Source organism: Lepidochelys olivacea, assembly GCF_965140295.1.
Source record: "Lepidochelys olivacea isolate rLepOli2 genome assembly, chromosome: 8".
In the NCBI taxonomy this organism is placed as follows: Eukaryota; Metazoa; Chordata; order Testudines; family Cheloniidae; genus Lepidochelys; species Lepidochelys olivacea.
Genome location: NC_140418.1, coordinates 64,033,595 through 64,050,720, shown reverse-complemented (window position 1 = coordinate 64,050,720; position 17,126 = coordinate 64,033,595). Strand labels below are relative to the sequence as shown.

General features: G+C 44.3%; 2 protein-coding genes across 5 annotated transcripts in view; both read left to right on the top strand.

The window, feature by feature from the left end:
• The window catches only part of ASPM (assembly factor for spindle microtubules), a 38,692-nt gene extending 34,902 nt beyond the window's left edge, over nucleotides 1–3,790 (top strand). For both annotated transcript variants that reach the window (XM_084637778.1, XM_084637777.1), the window contains exons 24-28: nucleotides 5–197; nucleotides 702–856; nucleotides 2,014–2,190; nucleotides 3,213–3,385; nucleotides 3,466–3,790. In XM_084637778.1, the coding sequence (XP_084493904.1) occupies nucleotides 5–197; nucleotides 702–856; nucleotides 2,014–2,190; nucleotides 3,213–3,385; nucleotides 3,466–3,571 (804 nt within the window). In that variant the 3' untranslated portion in view covers nucleotides 3,572–3,790. The remainder of the gene's footprint in view (nucleotides 1–4; nucleotides 198–701; nucleotides 857–2,013; nucleotides 2,191–3,212; nucleotides 3,386–3,465) is intronic.
• A 4,575-nt stretch (nucleotides 3,791–8,365) lies between these two features.
• LOC311524787 (coagulation factor XIII B chain-like) overlaps nucleotides 8,366–17,126 on the top strand; it is a 46,806-nt gene continuing 38,045 nt past the window's right edge. For 2 of the 3 annotated variants that reach the window (XM_084636290.1, XM_084636289.1), the window contains exons 1-2: nucleotides 8,396–8,483; nucleotides 9,107–9,247. In XM_084636290.1, the coding sequence (XP_084492416.1) occupies nucleotides 9,178–9,247 (70 nt within the window). In that variant the 5' untranslated portion in view covers nucleotides 8,396–8,483; nucleotides 9,107–9,177. Of the gene's footprint in view, nucleotides 8,484–9,106; nucleotides 9,248–17,126 lie in introns of all 3 variants that reach the window. The other variant, XM_084636291.1, reaches the window with a different exon arrangement.

Sequence of the window (17,126 nt, the reverse complement as noted above, 5' to 3'; positions counted from 1 at the left end):
TCAGGCATTGTGGAGAGGATATTCTTGGAGGAAGAAAAATGACACAGCAAAAACTAAAGCGTTACGACACAGTTTGGAAATGGCTAACAAAGAGAGCAAAGAAGAAAACAAATTGTGTAACAGAACTGCAGTTGCCATTGATTATCTTCTAAAATACAAACATCTTTCTTACATTCTTGCAGCGTTAAAACATCTGGGTTAGTAGTTTCTTTTCGTAATTAAATATTGGGCACTCTCAAGACAGCAGTGGACTCCCAAACTTCTGAGAAAGGGGAGCACGTGATTATATTCAAGCTTACAGTACAACTGGGAAAAGTGACGAAGTTAGAGGACACAACAGTATGCAAAGCCATTTCCCTCTGAATCGAATACGACACTGATAACAAGCTGTCTTAAAGAACTACATCAGAATGTAGTCATGAATGCATTATTCTAGTTCCTGGCCTTCCCATGCCCAGCAGTACTACTTACTACATGTAAGGCATAAAGGGAGTCCTACTTACTTTTAATTTCACCTTATATGCAGTATCACATACACTGGATACCTTTGACTTGCCGGAATGTTCAAAATCCTAGTTTAGAAACATGGCTTGAAATTGATTTTGTTTTTGTTCTCATGTATTTGCCAAGCCTAATAAAGAAAAATGTTACTGTTTGAAAATAACTTGATTAGCATTCACAAATGAACCCTTTTATTTTAGAGGTGGTTACCAGGCTCTCCCCTCTCTGTTGTGAAAATATGGCCCACAGCGGAGCAATCTTCACTATTTTTATTTTGATCCGGAATTGCAACCGCAGTATCCCCTGTATGGAAGTTATCAAATATTCAGTTCAAGTCCTGCTTAATGTTTCAAAGGTATTTCAGTGTTTTGCTTTTTAAGTTTCATAAGCTGTGGACTGTCTAATTTACAGATACTTACTTACATTTATCCAAAGAGATTAGCATGAATTTATCCAGTGTAATAACTGATAGTGTTGCAAAAAAAACCCCAAACCCTTTTTCCTGACTTTAAAACCAATTACGCCAAATTATTTTGAACAGATCATCAGATTATTTTTTCTTAATGTGAACAATTATTACATCCTGTAAAGTAGTCTAATTTTAATCATGGCTTTCAATGAATTAATTTTATTCAAACTAAAATCTGAGTGGTGGCAGAGGGTGCATGGTTGAAAAAGTACCAGGCTTTTTACATTATGGAATTGGAAAACCGTTTTGTACAGAAAAGAGAAATAATCATTGGTAGGGTTTCACATACTGAAGTTTTCTGTAATATTTTAATTACAAATCATACATAAAACACTGGTGTAGGATGCTTTTCCAAATTCTCACCTTTTCATATCTATAGCTGTGATAAACAGTTCTATAAGAAATTATTATTTAAAGCTAACTCAGCATAACTTTGGGTTGGAGATGGATTAGTTCTATTTACAGATTTAATTTTTTAATGGAAATGTTTGCAAAACCAATGAATTTTAGATGTACCAACTTGAGTGTTGGCTATATAATACAAACATGTATAGATTTATGAAACAGTCATTCATATGTGATGTGCTGAAATCAGTAAAATGTTTAGCATTCAAGTCTAATAAATTTTCCTAAGTGAATATCTTGTATTTCATTACAAAAATAGTATATTTTAATCAGTCAAACTGATTTTTAATATTTTTTGTAGGCTTGCATGATTTTAAAAGAAGTATACAGTGCTGAAAAGTTTGAAAGGATAAAATGTTGGTTAGACAACTGAACTGCATTGTAGCTGGCTAAGAAATCTGAGAGCACAATATGTACCTCTGCTGCCCCAGTTTCTAGAAAAAAGTTTTAGAACAATTTATCATAGGGCAATTTGGCACTGTAGCTTAATGCCCAGAAATTTGTTTCATCTGAACTGCAATCCATATAATAAAAGTATCACCCAGTTGGCCTGAATGAGTGTAGTCTTTATTTTCTTATAGCTTGATAAGGCTATATTTGAGATCTATTTACATCAGCTTTTCTGTCTTCCTTTTAAGTATGAAAGAACTACTCAAGCAGTTTATGAAGTAGAAAATTCTGTAGATACATTACTGGACCTACTGCAGATGTACAGAGAAAAGGCTGGTGACAAAACTTCAGAGAAAGGTGGAAGCATTTTCACAAAAACGTGTTGTTTGTTGGCCATTCTTTTAAAGGATTCAAAGAGAGCTGCTGTAAGTTTTAGTGCTTCATTTTTCGTAGTTTCTTATGGCTTCTTCCAGCTGGTTGCTATTGAATTATTCAGACTGCCTGTTGAAGTATATGCATCTGACTGTAGCAGTGTCCACCACAGTTACAATAGTACTTGTTGCTATAATAGTGTAATATGGTGTATATTTCACCTTGAGTGTGATGCATGATCTTTGAGTTGCACAACAGGGTCTTTCCACCCCTCCTTTTTTTATATATTTAAAAACATTGACAATTATCCACTGGTACTTTCTTTTTCTTGATGACACTTTGTAAATATTGTCTTTGCCCTTGCTCTCCATTCCAATCCAGTAAGACTTATTGATGTTCTCAAATTCTACTTACCGTACAGTTGGTTTGTGAGACTTCATGTTGGCATGCACCATTGTTTCCTGGTTCGTGGCAGACAAATAAACTGTGTGTACACTAGCTGTATTTCTAAAATGATTCCCATCAGTGTAGCCCAATTGGTGGTAGCAACACTGCAAGTGTTAGTGTAGGTAAGGCTCCAGATACAAATTGCCACCAGCTGTTTATCCACATGTCATTTTAAATCTCTTCAGACCAGCTCTACGTTACTCACTGGTAATATTGCTGGTATCCACCTGTGTCCTTGTCCAATCTAGCACTTCCACTGGTGCAGCTGCAAATGAATTAGTTAATGTTTGCTGTATCTTTGGAACCATCATTAGACAAACTGTATTCAAGGCATAAAATTACTTTCTGGAAATAGTTTAGTTGGAAATATCTGGTTATAAAGCTACTTGTGTATCTTCCAGTGTCACTGATAGTTCAAATGTCTAATGCCATCAGGATGTTGAAATGCCTACAGAAATTAACAATCTGTTGCTTTCAAATTACCTTTCAGTGTGTGTTCATGGGGAGAAGTGCTGCATGTTCTATGAAAATGTAGACTATTGAGCAAATTGAGTAGTTTTCTATTATTTATTAACTTCCTATTCAATTGCCTTTTGAGTATTGATTGTGTGAAATTTGTATTTCTTAGGACATCCGAAGCACATCTAGAGCTGCTTCTCGTATTCATAGCTTGTACAAACTTACAACTCGTAAACACAAAATGGATGCTGAAAGAACTCTTTCCAAACACAAGATGCACACATCCATGAGTGGGAGTTTCTTTGTTCCAGTAACTCCTGTACGAACAAAAGTAGTTTCAAGGTAAGAATTCTAAATTAACCTGCTTTTTTTTTCTTGTGAAAATATACTGTTGTCTAATTTCAAGCAATTCTTTTTTTCAGAATTAAACCAGACTGGGTTTTAAGGAAAGATAACATGCAAGAAATTGTAGATCCTCTGCAAGCTATTCGAATGGTAATGGATACACTTGGTACTGCTTACCACTAAAATGTAGATACTATCTTTGAAAGTGTGTGTGTGTATTCAAAATGGTTAAATGCTTTTTAGGGGGAAAACAAATTAGTGTCAAAAGCAATTACTTAAAGATGCAAATTTACTCTCAAATTGGCATTTTATTTTATATTTTGTATTATATACATTTTTTTTAATGCTACTTTGTACTAATGCCTAAAGCAATTGTACAATAAAATACTGAACTGCTTTGAAGCTCTTGGGTGTTTTCCTTGCTTTACTATTTCAAATATACTGTTTTTATGCAGCTGTAATCTTATTAAAAAAAAAAAACACCAAAAAACAAGGCAGCAATTTAACATGCAGTTTCTCACAAAGGCTGAATGTGTTTTGGATGTCCATTTGGCAATGAGGACTAAATATTAGTGTGCAAGTCAGCCTGCAGAGATGGTATACATGAGAGGAAGGATGGTCCAGTGATTAGAGGACTACCTTGAGCTGTTGGAGACCCAAATTTCAATTTTCATTCCATTACAGGTACCCTGGGCAAATCACTAAATCTGTGCTTCAGTTCCCTGTCTGTAAAATAAGGATAATAGTACAGGGGAGTGTTATGAGGATAGATACATAAACCTCACAATCCTTATCTCTAATTAGACCCTTTCTTCCTGGGCCATCAGTTACTGACAGGGGCCAGGACTCTTCCTGTTCAACCAGCAGTGAACATGGATACATCCCTCCAGCAGCCCTCCATAGCATCTCCCTTAAATGTTTCTTCTTTCCTGCTTCTTACCACATCTTTCTGAAACAAGTCTAAGGAACAGCACAGAAAGCATTAAAAAGAAACAAACAAAAACTGCATAGGGAGTCTATTTGGAGGATGGAGAAATTTTCTTTCTCGGAATCATTCCATTGAGGGCTGGCTTTCTGAAACCAATTATTTAGATAGTCTTATTGGCAATGTCCAAAACCGCCTCTCAAGAGATAAAGAGAACCTAGGTGCATCATAAAGTGAAAGCCAAAGGAAGACTGTCTTTCTGGTCACTAAATCATCAGGCAAAGTTGAACTTCAAATGGCTGTGCTTCAGATACATGCAATACACTGGACAGGTTTTTAAACAAAGTCCTGAAGGTCAAGCACTCAAAGTTTTCCAGTCTCTAAACCCCTAATTACAAACCTTAAGAAAACTTCTAAGGAGTAATCACTTTGAAAATGTGCCCAATGCTTTCACTACAATTTTTAGAGACCTTTTTAAAAACAATGTCTGCTAGATGATTCCTGTTATGTCAGACTATTGGATGCTAGCAAATAACCCATTCATGTCTTATATGATCTTATATGGGGCTAGTCTTGCCAAAACAAGCAGCTAGCAGTGACATTTCTGTGGGCATATGCCCTGAGAGAAGAATGATTTTGTGTTCTGAGTGTGGTCTTGATTTGTGAGTGGCTTGCTGCAGGTATGTGGCATAACTCAGTGCTTTCTGAACATCCTGTAAGAGGAGGGCGGTGCTGCCCTAGTTTGGCTAGGTTTAAAAGCCAGTCACGAGCAAATATTGGAGCAGTGAACAGCGAAAGTGGAGTTTCAGTGGTAGTTGCGGGGGCTGGGACCTCCTAGGAATTGGGTCTGGGAAGAGAAGACTGGCTACTGAGTTAGCACAAGAAGTGACCTGAGGAAGAGAGGAGACAAAGAAGATAGTCAGATGCAGAAACTTTAAGATGTATGTTGGGAAGGAATTTTCCCCCAGGTCAAATTTGCTGTAATCTTGGTGGGTTTTTACATTCTGCAGTATGTGCGCGTAGGCCTCTTGCCAGGATTATGTGGGTATATCTGTCATTTCCCTGCCATTGCAGGGGCCTATGGTATTGGTGCATCCTCCTATTCTCTCCCAGTGACAAATGGTCTAGACTTCTGTGGGCTATAATATTTGGATCTAATTTTGGTTGCTAGGTTTAGCGTGCTGGGTGGTGTTGGCGGCCTGTGAAATACAAGAGGTCAGATGGTCTGACCTTAAACTCTATTACTCTAACTCAGTGATTCTCAAATTTATTTGCTCATTCTCCCCCTTCTTTGTGTCTGTAATTTACACACACCCTGCCACACAAGTACATATACCAATATATGTGGTGGCAGCACTTCACTTGAATCAGTTTCAGCTTCTTTGTTTTTCACTTTTTCTTTTCCTTGTCTCATGAATGAGCCAAGGATCCATTGTGAGAAGAGTAAAAGCAAAATTATGATTGTGGTCCATGCTTGCAATTAAATGTGCACATTGAGTCATAGCAAACGGATTAACATATAGATGGCAATACTTTGTATAATGCTATGCAAAGTTTAACAGAAATCCATCAAAATGCACAGTACCTTGTAAAGTCAAATGCACAGCGCCATCTGAGGCCCTGAAAGGTCTGGAGGGATCAGCTTTGCTAGGTATTCGTTACTGTGGGTAAAATGTACACAGTACATGGTTTTTTCCCCCCCTAAAGCTTCTCATGACCCCAGAATGTATTCCATGCCCCTCCCCGGGAGCCAGCCCCCCAGTTTGAGAATCTCTCCTATAACTTGTTAAAAAGCCCAAATGTCAATATTTCCCAAAGTTCCCCAGTCTTGACACAACTTTAGCAACTCCAAACCAATATATCTGAAACAACATGCTACATTCTTGAAAGTGTAGGGGAAACCAGAAAGTGTTCAATATAGATCTAGCGTTTCTTGTATTTGGCCACGTTTGTTCAATCCTGTTTTCAAAATTGCAGAAGCCTGCTGTAACAAAGGTAAAGAAAATCCCCGTCTATACTTCCTGTTTATAGTTACCCAGAACTCAACTCTTAAGTTGCACTCTCAGGTCATGCACTGTATTTTTAGTATACTTACATAAGCCATCACAGGTGTATTAAAAACATAAGCTCTGGGCTTTGTGCCCCAAAAGGCTTTCTCAATATGCAATCTGTCCTTGTGTATGATACATTTGTATCATTCAGAAACATGTGTAACAATGTCACTATTGAGTTATGGCAAGATCCTTGGGGCAAATTAACACAGTTCTGAGGAGTTAGCCCTTGGTCTGTACCTCATGTGTCCATCAATTGAGATCTTGTTTATATTTCTGCATATACAGAGTCCTAAATAAAACCATGTGATGTCCTTAGCTAAATAAAGGAAATGCCTGGAACTGTGGAGGTTGTAATGTTGGCAATAATGCCTACATTGTTTTGGAATTTACACAACATCAGAAGAAGTTTGCAAATCATCTAGGGCAGAGATAACTATAGGAACTGATAATTCAATACTGTAACATTTCATATTAAGCTCTTTGGTGAAAGGACTATTACTTATATGTTTAATGGTGCCTAGCACAGTGGGGTCCAACTGGGTTGAGGCCTTCATGTGTTACTGCACTATAAATGCAGAGTAATGTGACATGGTTGTGTCTACTAATAATTTTCAGTTATTTTCAATGTAGCCAATGAACTGTCTTGTGAAACTAAAACATACTAACCACCGAGAACTTAACGACAAAAGTAACCCTACCAACACCACCATACCTCCAGCACATAGGTGGAGACAGGTTTTCTTGATTTTTGGTTTTAATTGTTCTTAATCTCTCTTCAGAGGCACTCATGTAATATAATAAAATTGGTGATATGCAGGAGGGGACTCTTGGGAGCTCCCTGTTTAAAATTTTATAATTTCTTTGAAGGGAAGATTTGGGATGATTTTTCTTGTCTATAAGGGAATTGCTGTCTCTTGGGTACTGCTAACTGATCTTTACCAGAAAATATCTCCTGGGGCTCATAATTATTTCTGAAGAGCATTGGAAACTCTCCAATTGCACCAGCTGCCAGGTAAGGGCTCACCATCGATGGGCTACCTGCTTTAGTATCCATATATGGTACTCTGTGTTTTTTTTTCAGTGAAAAGTATAAACATTTCTAGCAAAGGGCTTTTAATAAAATGTCTAACTGCTGTGGTGTCTCCTTGTTTGATTATAGAAGAGTATTTTTATTTAAATGGGGAAGCTATCTAAACAGATCATCCAGTTTGTTGCCTCTCTTCTACAGGAACCTGAACCCCTGGTTCATGAAGTTCTACAGGCTGAGGAAGAAAATTTTATGGAAGCCCTTGTTAAAATACTTGCAGTATATTATTGAATCAACTGGTAGCAATTCTTCTAGTATCTCAGAAACTATGTCTTTAGCTTAATTTATCAGTTGTGTCTTTGCTTACAACTTCTAAGAGAGTGCATGTAGGTCAGAATATGAATGTCTTCTGCTGGAACTTGTAAAACCAAAAGATGGGATTATCCTGTCCGTTAAAGCCGGGGAATTCATAAAACAGTCTGATCATGCAACAAAGTTTTTGTTTGTCTAGTAGACAAAGGGTATGACCGTTCTCCCCCTCACCCCCTCCCCGGACCTAGCAGCGCAAACAAACTAGTAGAATGTAGCCAGTTAGGGATAGAAGTAGAAGAGAAAACTAGACAAGCTATCAACTAAAGTAAATAAATTGATAACAGCAAAATGGCCTTTAAACCAGGGGGCCTGAAAATTCCCAGCATTTATGGCTACTTGTTTCCAATTAATCTATTTTACCATTTGCCAAAGTTCATTTATTTTTATAGAGAAAGCAGCTACCATTTCCAGCTTTTTTCTCATTATGCCTCACTGTTGTTGAACTTCTTTATTAAAATAGAGCTACTTCAGGTCTAGTCATTCTATTTAAGGAATAAAAATCAGGCAGTGCTTTGAAATATCTTTTTTGTGTGTTACAAAACTTACTCCAAATACCTTTTTGTAAATAATTAACTGAATTTTCAAAAGAAATACTGAGTTAGCTACTAGTGTTCACAGAATGGTGAAAACTATTGTTAGAGACAACACTGAATATGGCATTTAAAAGCTGGATTTTTCTCATAATTTTGGTTGATTCAGGAGAAACCTCTGCAGAAGGTAAAAGTACTGAGGCATTCATTTATTTATAAAAATATGATAATCTAGAATATATAGTTTACATATTGCTCTTAGGAAAGTGCTTTATGTAGTCACTTTAATTTGATAAATGGGTTTATTCTTAATGGGGATATATTTTTGCTAGTGGGGTTTGGATTTCTAATATTCTTGATTGAACACTTGCTATGAAGAGTGAGCTGTTGCTGTGTTGAACCTTGAAATTGACACAGATATAGCACCTCTGGGAAAAGGTTCAGACAGTAACATATGAACATCCCATCTTATTATTTCTGGAACCACTTCCTTTGAGCTCATTCTGCAGCAGTTAAAGAAACAGACTTTAGTTCCATTTTATTTGTAGACCAATCATATAAATTGCAATGGTTGAAGGTACGCAGACTTATAAAAGTAAAAAAGCACTAGGGAATCAAATGCTAGTCTGTAGCGAATATGACCTAAGATAATGCTCTGCATCTCATGTTCCTGGTCCCTCCAGCATGGGATACTGCTTCCTTCATCCTTATTTTCTAGAAGCCAAGATTTCTAACTATTCCCATCACTAGATAATATGACAAGCCACTGATATCCACCTCCCTTACCTTTTTTTTTTTTTTTCCCTGCAGGCTGTGTCACTTCTAACTGGACCAATCTACTCTTGTCTATATTTTTAGTTTTTCCACTGTAAGGAAGTTACATGCTGTCAGTCTATAAATTCCTGCCATGTAGCTTCCAGAGTGCGGATTGGTTTACAGACTGCTCTCTTGGTAGGACCTCTTTGAATTAAAATGTCCCCTCTTACCGTCTCTTGTTACACCTGTCAAAAGGAATTAGGAATGCAGGTATTTCAAGTTTCTTCTTCGAGTGCTTGTTCACGTCCATTCCACATTAGGTGTGCGCACGCCACTTGCATGAGTGTCGCAAACTTTTTCCCTTAGTGGCTCCCGTCGGTGGGGGGCCCCCTGAGTGGCCCCACTGCGCCATGCATATATACCTCTGCTGGCCCAACCCCCTCCTGTTCCTTCTTGCCATCCATGGTGGAATTGGAACAACCTCTCTCTCTCTCTCTCTCGTATGAGAGCAGTCCCTTAGCGTTTCTCAGAGTTAAATAGCTGCTATCAGTTAGTTAGCATACCTTTGTTGTGGACACTTAAGTGATTAGGTGCTTGGAGGCTTCCAGCACCTGCCCCGGGCTGCGGGGCATGCTTCAGGCCCACGGGTTTAAGGCTTGTACCACGTGCCGCAAGCCTATGCCATTTAGTGACCCCCACGACTCGTGTCTACGTTGCCTGGGAGAAGAGCATCAAACTGAGCAGAGTAAGATTTGCAAGGCATTCCAGCCAAGAACAAAGAAAGAAAGAGACTTTCGTTTGAAGCAGTTGTTGATGGAGGCCACATTGCAGCCACTGGGCCCAGAGCACATGACGTCGGCTCCGGCTTCCTCGGTGCATAGTGCTCCAGAGTCGTCGAGAGACCCAGCAGTGGCTAAACACCAAATGCTGTCGGTCCCAGAGCACCAGACTAGGCCCCCGGCACTGCTTGTCCTCCCCAGTGCGACCCACAGCGCAGCTGGAAGGAAGGTACGGACATTCCCAGTATAGGAGGCCAGCGCCTTCCAAGGCCCTGAGCACCGATAAGAATGGGAAGGCCGCTGTCCTGGCCACGGTGGCTCTGGCACCACAAGTCCCACCGAGTCCAAGCCTAAGTGACCTCAGTGTGGACGGTGGGCTCGAGGACATAATGGATCAGCCCTCCACGCTTGGCACCTTTGAGGCGGTGAAGGACCTCATTGAGCTGTCAGGGGCGAGCCACCTCCCATACAGGGAGAATCCTCTGCCACCCCATGCCACGAGTGCTGTCGACGGGTAAGCCGGCAATGGTGTGCCATTCGAGGACACCGTCCTGGAATCGCTCCTGGAGTTGGTCCCAGTCGAGCTCCGCATCCACGGACTCCCAGTTATCCACGGAAGGGGCACAACGCTCTCCAGCACCACTCAAGAGACCGGCATCGGAGAAGTCAAGACGGCCCTCGCCAGAGGACTCCCTCAGATGCCGATCCTAGTCCCACTAATGCTGGCGCCGATCCCAGTCCGGATCCCGGTTCCGGACCTGGGGATATTGGTACCGGTCCCGCTCCCATTGGGTTCGGAGCCGCTCGTCGATCTCCCGCCAGCACAGATCGTCGGCACCGCTGTGGCCTTCGTAGTCGGTGTTGCCACAGTCCAGCGCAGACTCCAGCCATTACGGTTACTTATACCGTGCTCCAGACAGCAGGGACCCTCAGACGGGTTGGCATCCCCAGTGGGGGCCTCCAGGTCATTGGCCCTTCTGGACTCCTTGGGCCTATCAACAGCGCCAAGGGGCCCTGTCCAGGGCAAGCAACTCGGTGCAGCGGTCCCGGTTCCTGCACCGATGCCTGACTGTGCCGGAAGCTACAATATCCAGGCCTCCAGCATCCCCCCAGGATAAACCAGCACCGAGTCCGGTGCCACCCCAAGGTCTCCCGCACTGGCCTGAGCTGGAGGGCCCTCCATGGGAGAGCGAAAGCAGGAGGACCAGCCAGAGGGCGTTGAGCAGCTGCTAACCTCCTCGTCATCCCCGGATGAGGCGGTGGCGGGTACAGCGGTATCCGGCCCTCCACCGATAGACCACAGAGCCCACCAGGAGCTACTGCGTAGGGTCGCCCAGAACTTGGGGTTGCAGAACGTGGGGATGGTTGAGCAGAAGGACCCCATGGTGGACACTTTGAGCCCCAAAGGTCCATCTAGAATAACGTTTCTGCTCATTAAGACCATCCAATCGAATTATAAGACTATATGGCAGATCCCGGCCTCTAGTGCTCCAACGGCCAAAGGTGTGGAGCGCAAATACTTTGCCCTGTCAAAGGGCTACAAATTCTTCTTCTGCCATCCAAGTCCATGCTCCCTGGTGGTCTTGGTGGTGAATGAAAGGGAGCACCATGGACAACAGGCCCCGGCCCCTAAGGCTAAGGAGGCAAAATGCCTGGACCTTTTTGGCAGAAAGGTGTACTCCTCACAGGGCCTTCAATTGAGGATTGCTAACCAGCAGTCCATCCTCAACAGGCATAACTTTAACTACTGGGTGGCAGTGGGGAAGTTTAAGGACAACCTCCTGCAAGGTTCCCAACAGAAGTTTACGGCTCTGGTGGACGAGGACAAGTAGCCAAGACCTCTCTCCAGGCCTCCCTGGATTTGGCAGATGCAGTGGCTAGAACAATCGAGTCAGGGGTGGTCATGAGGCGCTCGGTGTGGCTTCAGGAGTCAGGCTTGCTGCCTGAGGTCCAGAATACGCTTAAGGACCTCCCTTTTGAAGGGTCCGGGCTCTTTTCAGAACAGACCAATGCGAGGCTGCATGCCCTCAAGTCCTTGAGGCTTACGCTTAAGTCGCTGGGTATGCACACCCTGGCGGCCCAGAGGAAGCCCTTTAAGCTGCAGCCTCCCCCTCAACGCCAGTACCAGCATCGCCATAGGCATGAGCCTTACCGTAGGCGAGGCAGGGATAACAGGCGACAGCGCAATAATAACAATAATGCGCCAGGTCAGAACCAAGGTCAGCACAAATCCTAGCCAGGCACTAAGCCAGGCTTTTGAAGGTGTGCTCAGGGACAGCGTACCAGACCAGTCACCGGATCCGTCCCTTTGTTTACTGAACCGCCTGTCCCGTTTCTCCTGTTCATGTTCCAGCATTATGTCGGACCGTTGGGTCTTACGCACGGTACGTAACGGGTACTCACTGCAATTCTCTTCCTTCCCTCCCTGCCTCCCTCCCAGCCCACTTCCCCGTCCCTCTTCAGGGACCCCTCTCACAAGCATCTCCTAGAGAAGATGGTTCGCTTGCTGCTAGAGGCAGGGGCGATAGAGGCGGTGACACACGGCCTAAAGGGGAAAGGTTTCTACTCCTGGTACTTCCTCATCCCCAAGGCCAAAGGGAGCCTTCGTCCCATTTTAGACCTGCACGGACTCCATAAGTTCCTGGTCAAGGCCCGGTTCCTCATGGTGTCTCTGGGCATCATCCTCCCTTCCCTGGATCCGGGGGGCTGGTATGCTGCCCTCGACATGAAGGACGCATACTTTCATATCGCCATCAACCCAGCACATCGGTGGTTCCTGCGCTTCACCATGGGCCAAGAACATTAGCAGTTTGCGGTTCTCCCGTTTGGTCTAGCCGCGGCCCCACAGGTGTTCACGAAATGTATGGCGGTAGTGGTGGCCTTCTTACGGAGGCAGAGGATCTGGGTTTACCCGTACCTTGATGACCGACTCTTGGTGGGTCGATCTGAAACGGAAGTGCAGGGCCACATGGAGGTGGCCCTGAGATTGTTTCACGAGCTGGGGCTCCTGGTCAACATCCCCAAGTCCACTCTCGTGCCCACGCAGAGAGTGGAATTCATAGGGGCGGTCATGGACGCGGTGCAAGCCCGAGTAAGTCTTCCAGTATCCCGATTCTGGGCTATCCAGCAAGCGGTTACCTCCCTGCCCCAGTTTCCAACTACAACAGCCAGGTTGACCAGGGTGCAAGCAACTTCCATGGCTTTCCTGGTGCAGGTCCCGATCCAGGAGATTTGCAGAGCAGCCACCTGGTCCTCAGTGCACACCTTCACGACCCACTACGTGGTCAACCAACAGGCCAGAGAGGACGCGGCAGTTGGCAGAGCTATTCTCCTATCAGTTGTTCTGTGACTCCTACCCTCCTCCAGAGGTAAGTCTGTGATTCACCTAATGTGGAATGGACGTGAACAAGCATTCGAAGAAGAAAAGACGGTTACTTACCTTCTCGTAACTGTTGCTCTTCAAGATGTGGTGTTCACGTCCATTCCACCACCCACCCTCCTACCCCTCTGTCGGAGTTGCTGAGAATAAGGACCCGGAGGGGGTTGAGCCAGCAGAGGTATCTATGCACGACACAGTGGCACCACTCGGGGGGCCCCCCGCCGACCCAATGGAAGCTGCTAAGGGAAAGTTTCGGATGCTTGTGCATGCAGTGCACGCACACCTAATGTGGAATGGACATGAACAACACATCTCGAAGAACAAGAGTTACGAGAAGGTAAGTGACTGTCTTTTGTTTAGTACAGCAATATGTTAATTCAATAAGTATTAATCAAGCCTGATGATGTCAATAATAGTTACTAGTAAGTAGTAGTTACTTTCCTTTGTTCTAACAAAAAAAAAAATGCAGGGATGCCAATCTTGCTTGGGGCAGAAGGCCACATTCCATGTTAAGTGATAGACCGTGGACTGGAATGTAACTTAGGATTCAGTTCTCCAGTCCCCAGCAATTTCCCGCTGATGTCACAGTTAGGGCTTGTTTACACTTGCAAGTTTTGTCAACAAAAACTGCCTTTTTGCAACAAAACAGCAATGCCATATGCACTGCAAGGTCACTGTTTTAAAAAAACAAAAGAAAAAACCCTAGTTTTTGGAAAAAAAAACCCTGCGAGACTTTTCTTTTCCCCTCCCTTTATTGTCGACAAACAGCCAGTGTAGACACCACAGTTTTCCCCCCGATTTTATTGGCCTCCAGAAAGTACCCCACAATTCCCCTGCTGCCGCTCTGGTCAGCGGTTTGAACTCCGCTGCCCTGCAGCCAACCCACTCCCCCTTGCAGGCCTTGGGACTTTTAAAACTCATTTCCTGTTTGCTGGCTTCCCAGAGGAGCTTCCTGGGTGAGCATACCCCAAACGTGCTCCCTCTTGGACCACCACTGAGTTGTTGGATCTGATCAGTATATGGGGAGAGGAGTCTGTTCAGTCGCAGCTGCAAGTGACCCATAGGAATCAGGACACATATGGGCAAATGTCTCGAGGCTTATGCGATAAGGGCTGTGATCGGGACACGCAGCAGTGCAGAGCGAAGATAAAGGAGCTGAGGCAGGCGTACCACAAAGCGCGGGAGGCGAACCATTGCTTCATGGTGCACCGAAGACCTACTGCTTCTATAAAGAGCTGAATGCTATCCTCGGTGGTGACCCCACCTCCGTTGCCAATTGCCCCGTGGATACTTTGCAGGCAGCAGAAAGAGGGGGTAACCTGGAGGCTGAAATTCAGGATGAAGAAGTTGAGCTAGAAGAGGTTAATGTGCTCCCGGAGGGGTCGCCTGGTGGGGCAAGGAGCCAGGAACTTTTCTCCACTCCAGAAGTGCTCAATGGTGACCAGGAAGCCGATGAGACTCCAGGTAAGTTGCTGTGGCTTGTGTAGGAAATCGAAAACTTGGAGGCAGGTAGTGTGTAGCTAATCTGTATGGCCAAGCAAGGTGTCAATGGACATCGAGACCTGCAGGGAATCCTCTAGAGAGAGGCTCTGGAAAGTTTCCAAGAGGTACTTGTTAATCCTCTACCTCAGATTCCAAGGGAATGCAGTCTCGTTAGGTTCCCCATTGTAGGAAACTGTACCATGCCATTTAGCAGTCACTGGAGCTGGGACCAACGTGGCACAAAGCTGAGCTGCATATAGACTGGGGTGAAAGCCGCAAGCATTCAGAAACTAGTCACCCTCATTAGCGAGGTGTCAGCCAGCAGGTGGGCCACCTGTGAAAAATTGTGAGATAATTTTAAAATGAGTTCCCTGCAAGCCGAGACCTTTTTGTCCATATGCACAACTGCCTTCCCCCCCACACTCCCGAAACTCACCATGATTGGGGTGCTTGTGGAGCTGTGGGCCTGCCTCGAGTCTCAGAGAGAAAGTGATTTCTACTAGCAAAATCCCCTTTTTACTAAAACGTTTCAATCGTTTGTTGGAATGTAACAATCTTGAATGTAACCTCTTCTGTTCAGCACAGCCCTTGAAGAACTCACCACGTACCCCCGCAGACCGGCCGCGACCGATAAGAAAAAATCCTAGGCGCAGCAAAGAAGAGATGTTCTGCTAGGTGCTGCCGCGTGATGAGAGACAGGCCAGGGCACAGAAATAGTGCTGGGAAGCCAAAAGGCAGGACAGAGAAGAGACTGCTGCTTTTGCTCTGCAAGCGACGGAGGGGATGGTAAAAGTTATGGAGGATCAGACGGAGATGCTCAAATCATTGATACAGCTATAGACTGAGCAGATCCGAGTTCGAGCACCTCTGTAGCAGATGCACAATTCTTTGCTAACCCCACCCCCTTCTATGCCCACACATTCCTTTTCACTCCACAGCACGCCTGAGTTTCCCCATCACTCCACCCCCCCTTACAGCTTGCACAATGATAGCTGGAGCGACACACAGTTGTGAGGTTTTACCCTTTTTAACAATAAATAAAGGCAAAGGTATTTAATGGTACAGTGTTTTTATTCTGTGTTCTACAAAAGCGTGTACAGCAATCAATTCACTCTCAGGTACTGGCTTCGGAAGCATTGTGTTGCACGGATCTTGGGCCTCAAAATTGTACATGGATGCAACAGGGAAGCAACTCCAAAGCAGACATGTGTTACTGCCCCTCATTGTCAAAGTGGTTCCTCAAACCCTCTCTGATGTTAATAGCAGCCCTCTGGGCTCCTCTGACAGCCCTAGCATCTGGCTCTTCAAACTGTGCAGCCAAGCGCTCTGCCTCAGTGCTCCACACCTGAGCAAACATTTCACCCTTCGATTCCCACAGATTATGCAAAGTGCAGCAGGTGGCTATGACCAGGGGAATATTCTCCTCGGTAAAGTCTAGCCTGCCATTGAGACACCTCCAGCGAGCTTTCAAATGGGCAAAGGCACATTCAACTACCATGCGGCACCTGCTCAGCCTGTTGTTAAACGCTCCTTGCTGCTGACAGGTGTCCTGTGTAAGGTTTTATGATCCAGGGCTTGTAAGGGGTAAGATGGATCTCGGAGGATTACTATGGGTATTTCCACATTCCCCCACTGTGAACTTGTGGCCTGGAAAGAAAGTCCCTACCTGCAGCTTTCTGTACAGGCCACTGTTCCTGAAATGCATGCATCATGCACCTTTCCAGACCAGCTTGCACTGATGTACGTGAAAAGCCCCTGGTGATCCACAAGCACCTGCAACACCATGGAGAAGTATCACTTTCTATTAATGTATTCAGAGGCAAGGTGGTCTGGCACTAAAATTAGAATGTGTGCGCCATCAATTGCCCCACAACAGTTAGGGAAACCCATCTCTGCAAAGCCATCCACTATGTCATGCACATTTCCCAGAGTCATGGTCCTATGCAGCAGGATGCAATTTATTGCCCTGTACACTTGGAGTAATAAAGCCCCAACAGTGGACTTTCCTACTCAAAATTGATTTGCGACTGACCCGTAGCAGTCTGGATTCGCCAGCTTCCACACAGCGATTGCAACACACTTCTCTACCGAAAGGGCAACTCTCAATCTGGTGTCCTTGTGCCACAGGTCAGGGGCCAGCTCACCTCATAGCTCCATGAGGTTGCTTTATGCATCCTAAAGTTCTGTACCCACTGGTCGTCATCCCACATCTGCATGACAATGCAATCCCACCAATCAGTGCTTGTTTTCCTAGCCCAAAAGCAATGCTCTGCCATATGCAGCTGCTCTGTGAATGCACAAAGCACTGATAAGTTGTTGCTGTCCATATCGCACTTGGGTGCCTGCAATTCATCCTCTGTTAACTTTGCAAGTAACTGTGCTGCCATGTGCGATGTCCTCATGACAGCTAACAGCGCATAGGAGGGAAGTGCAG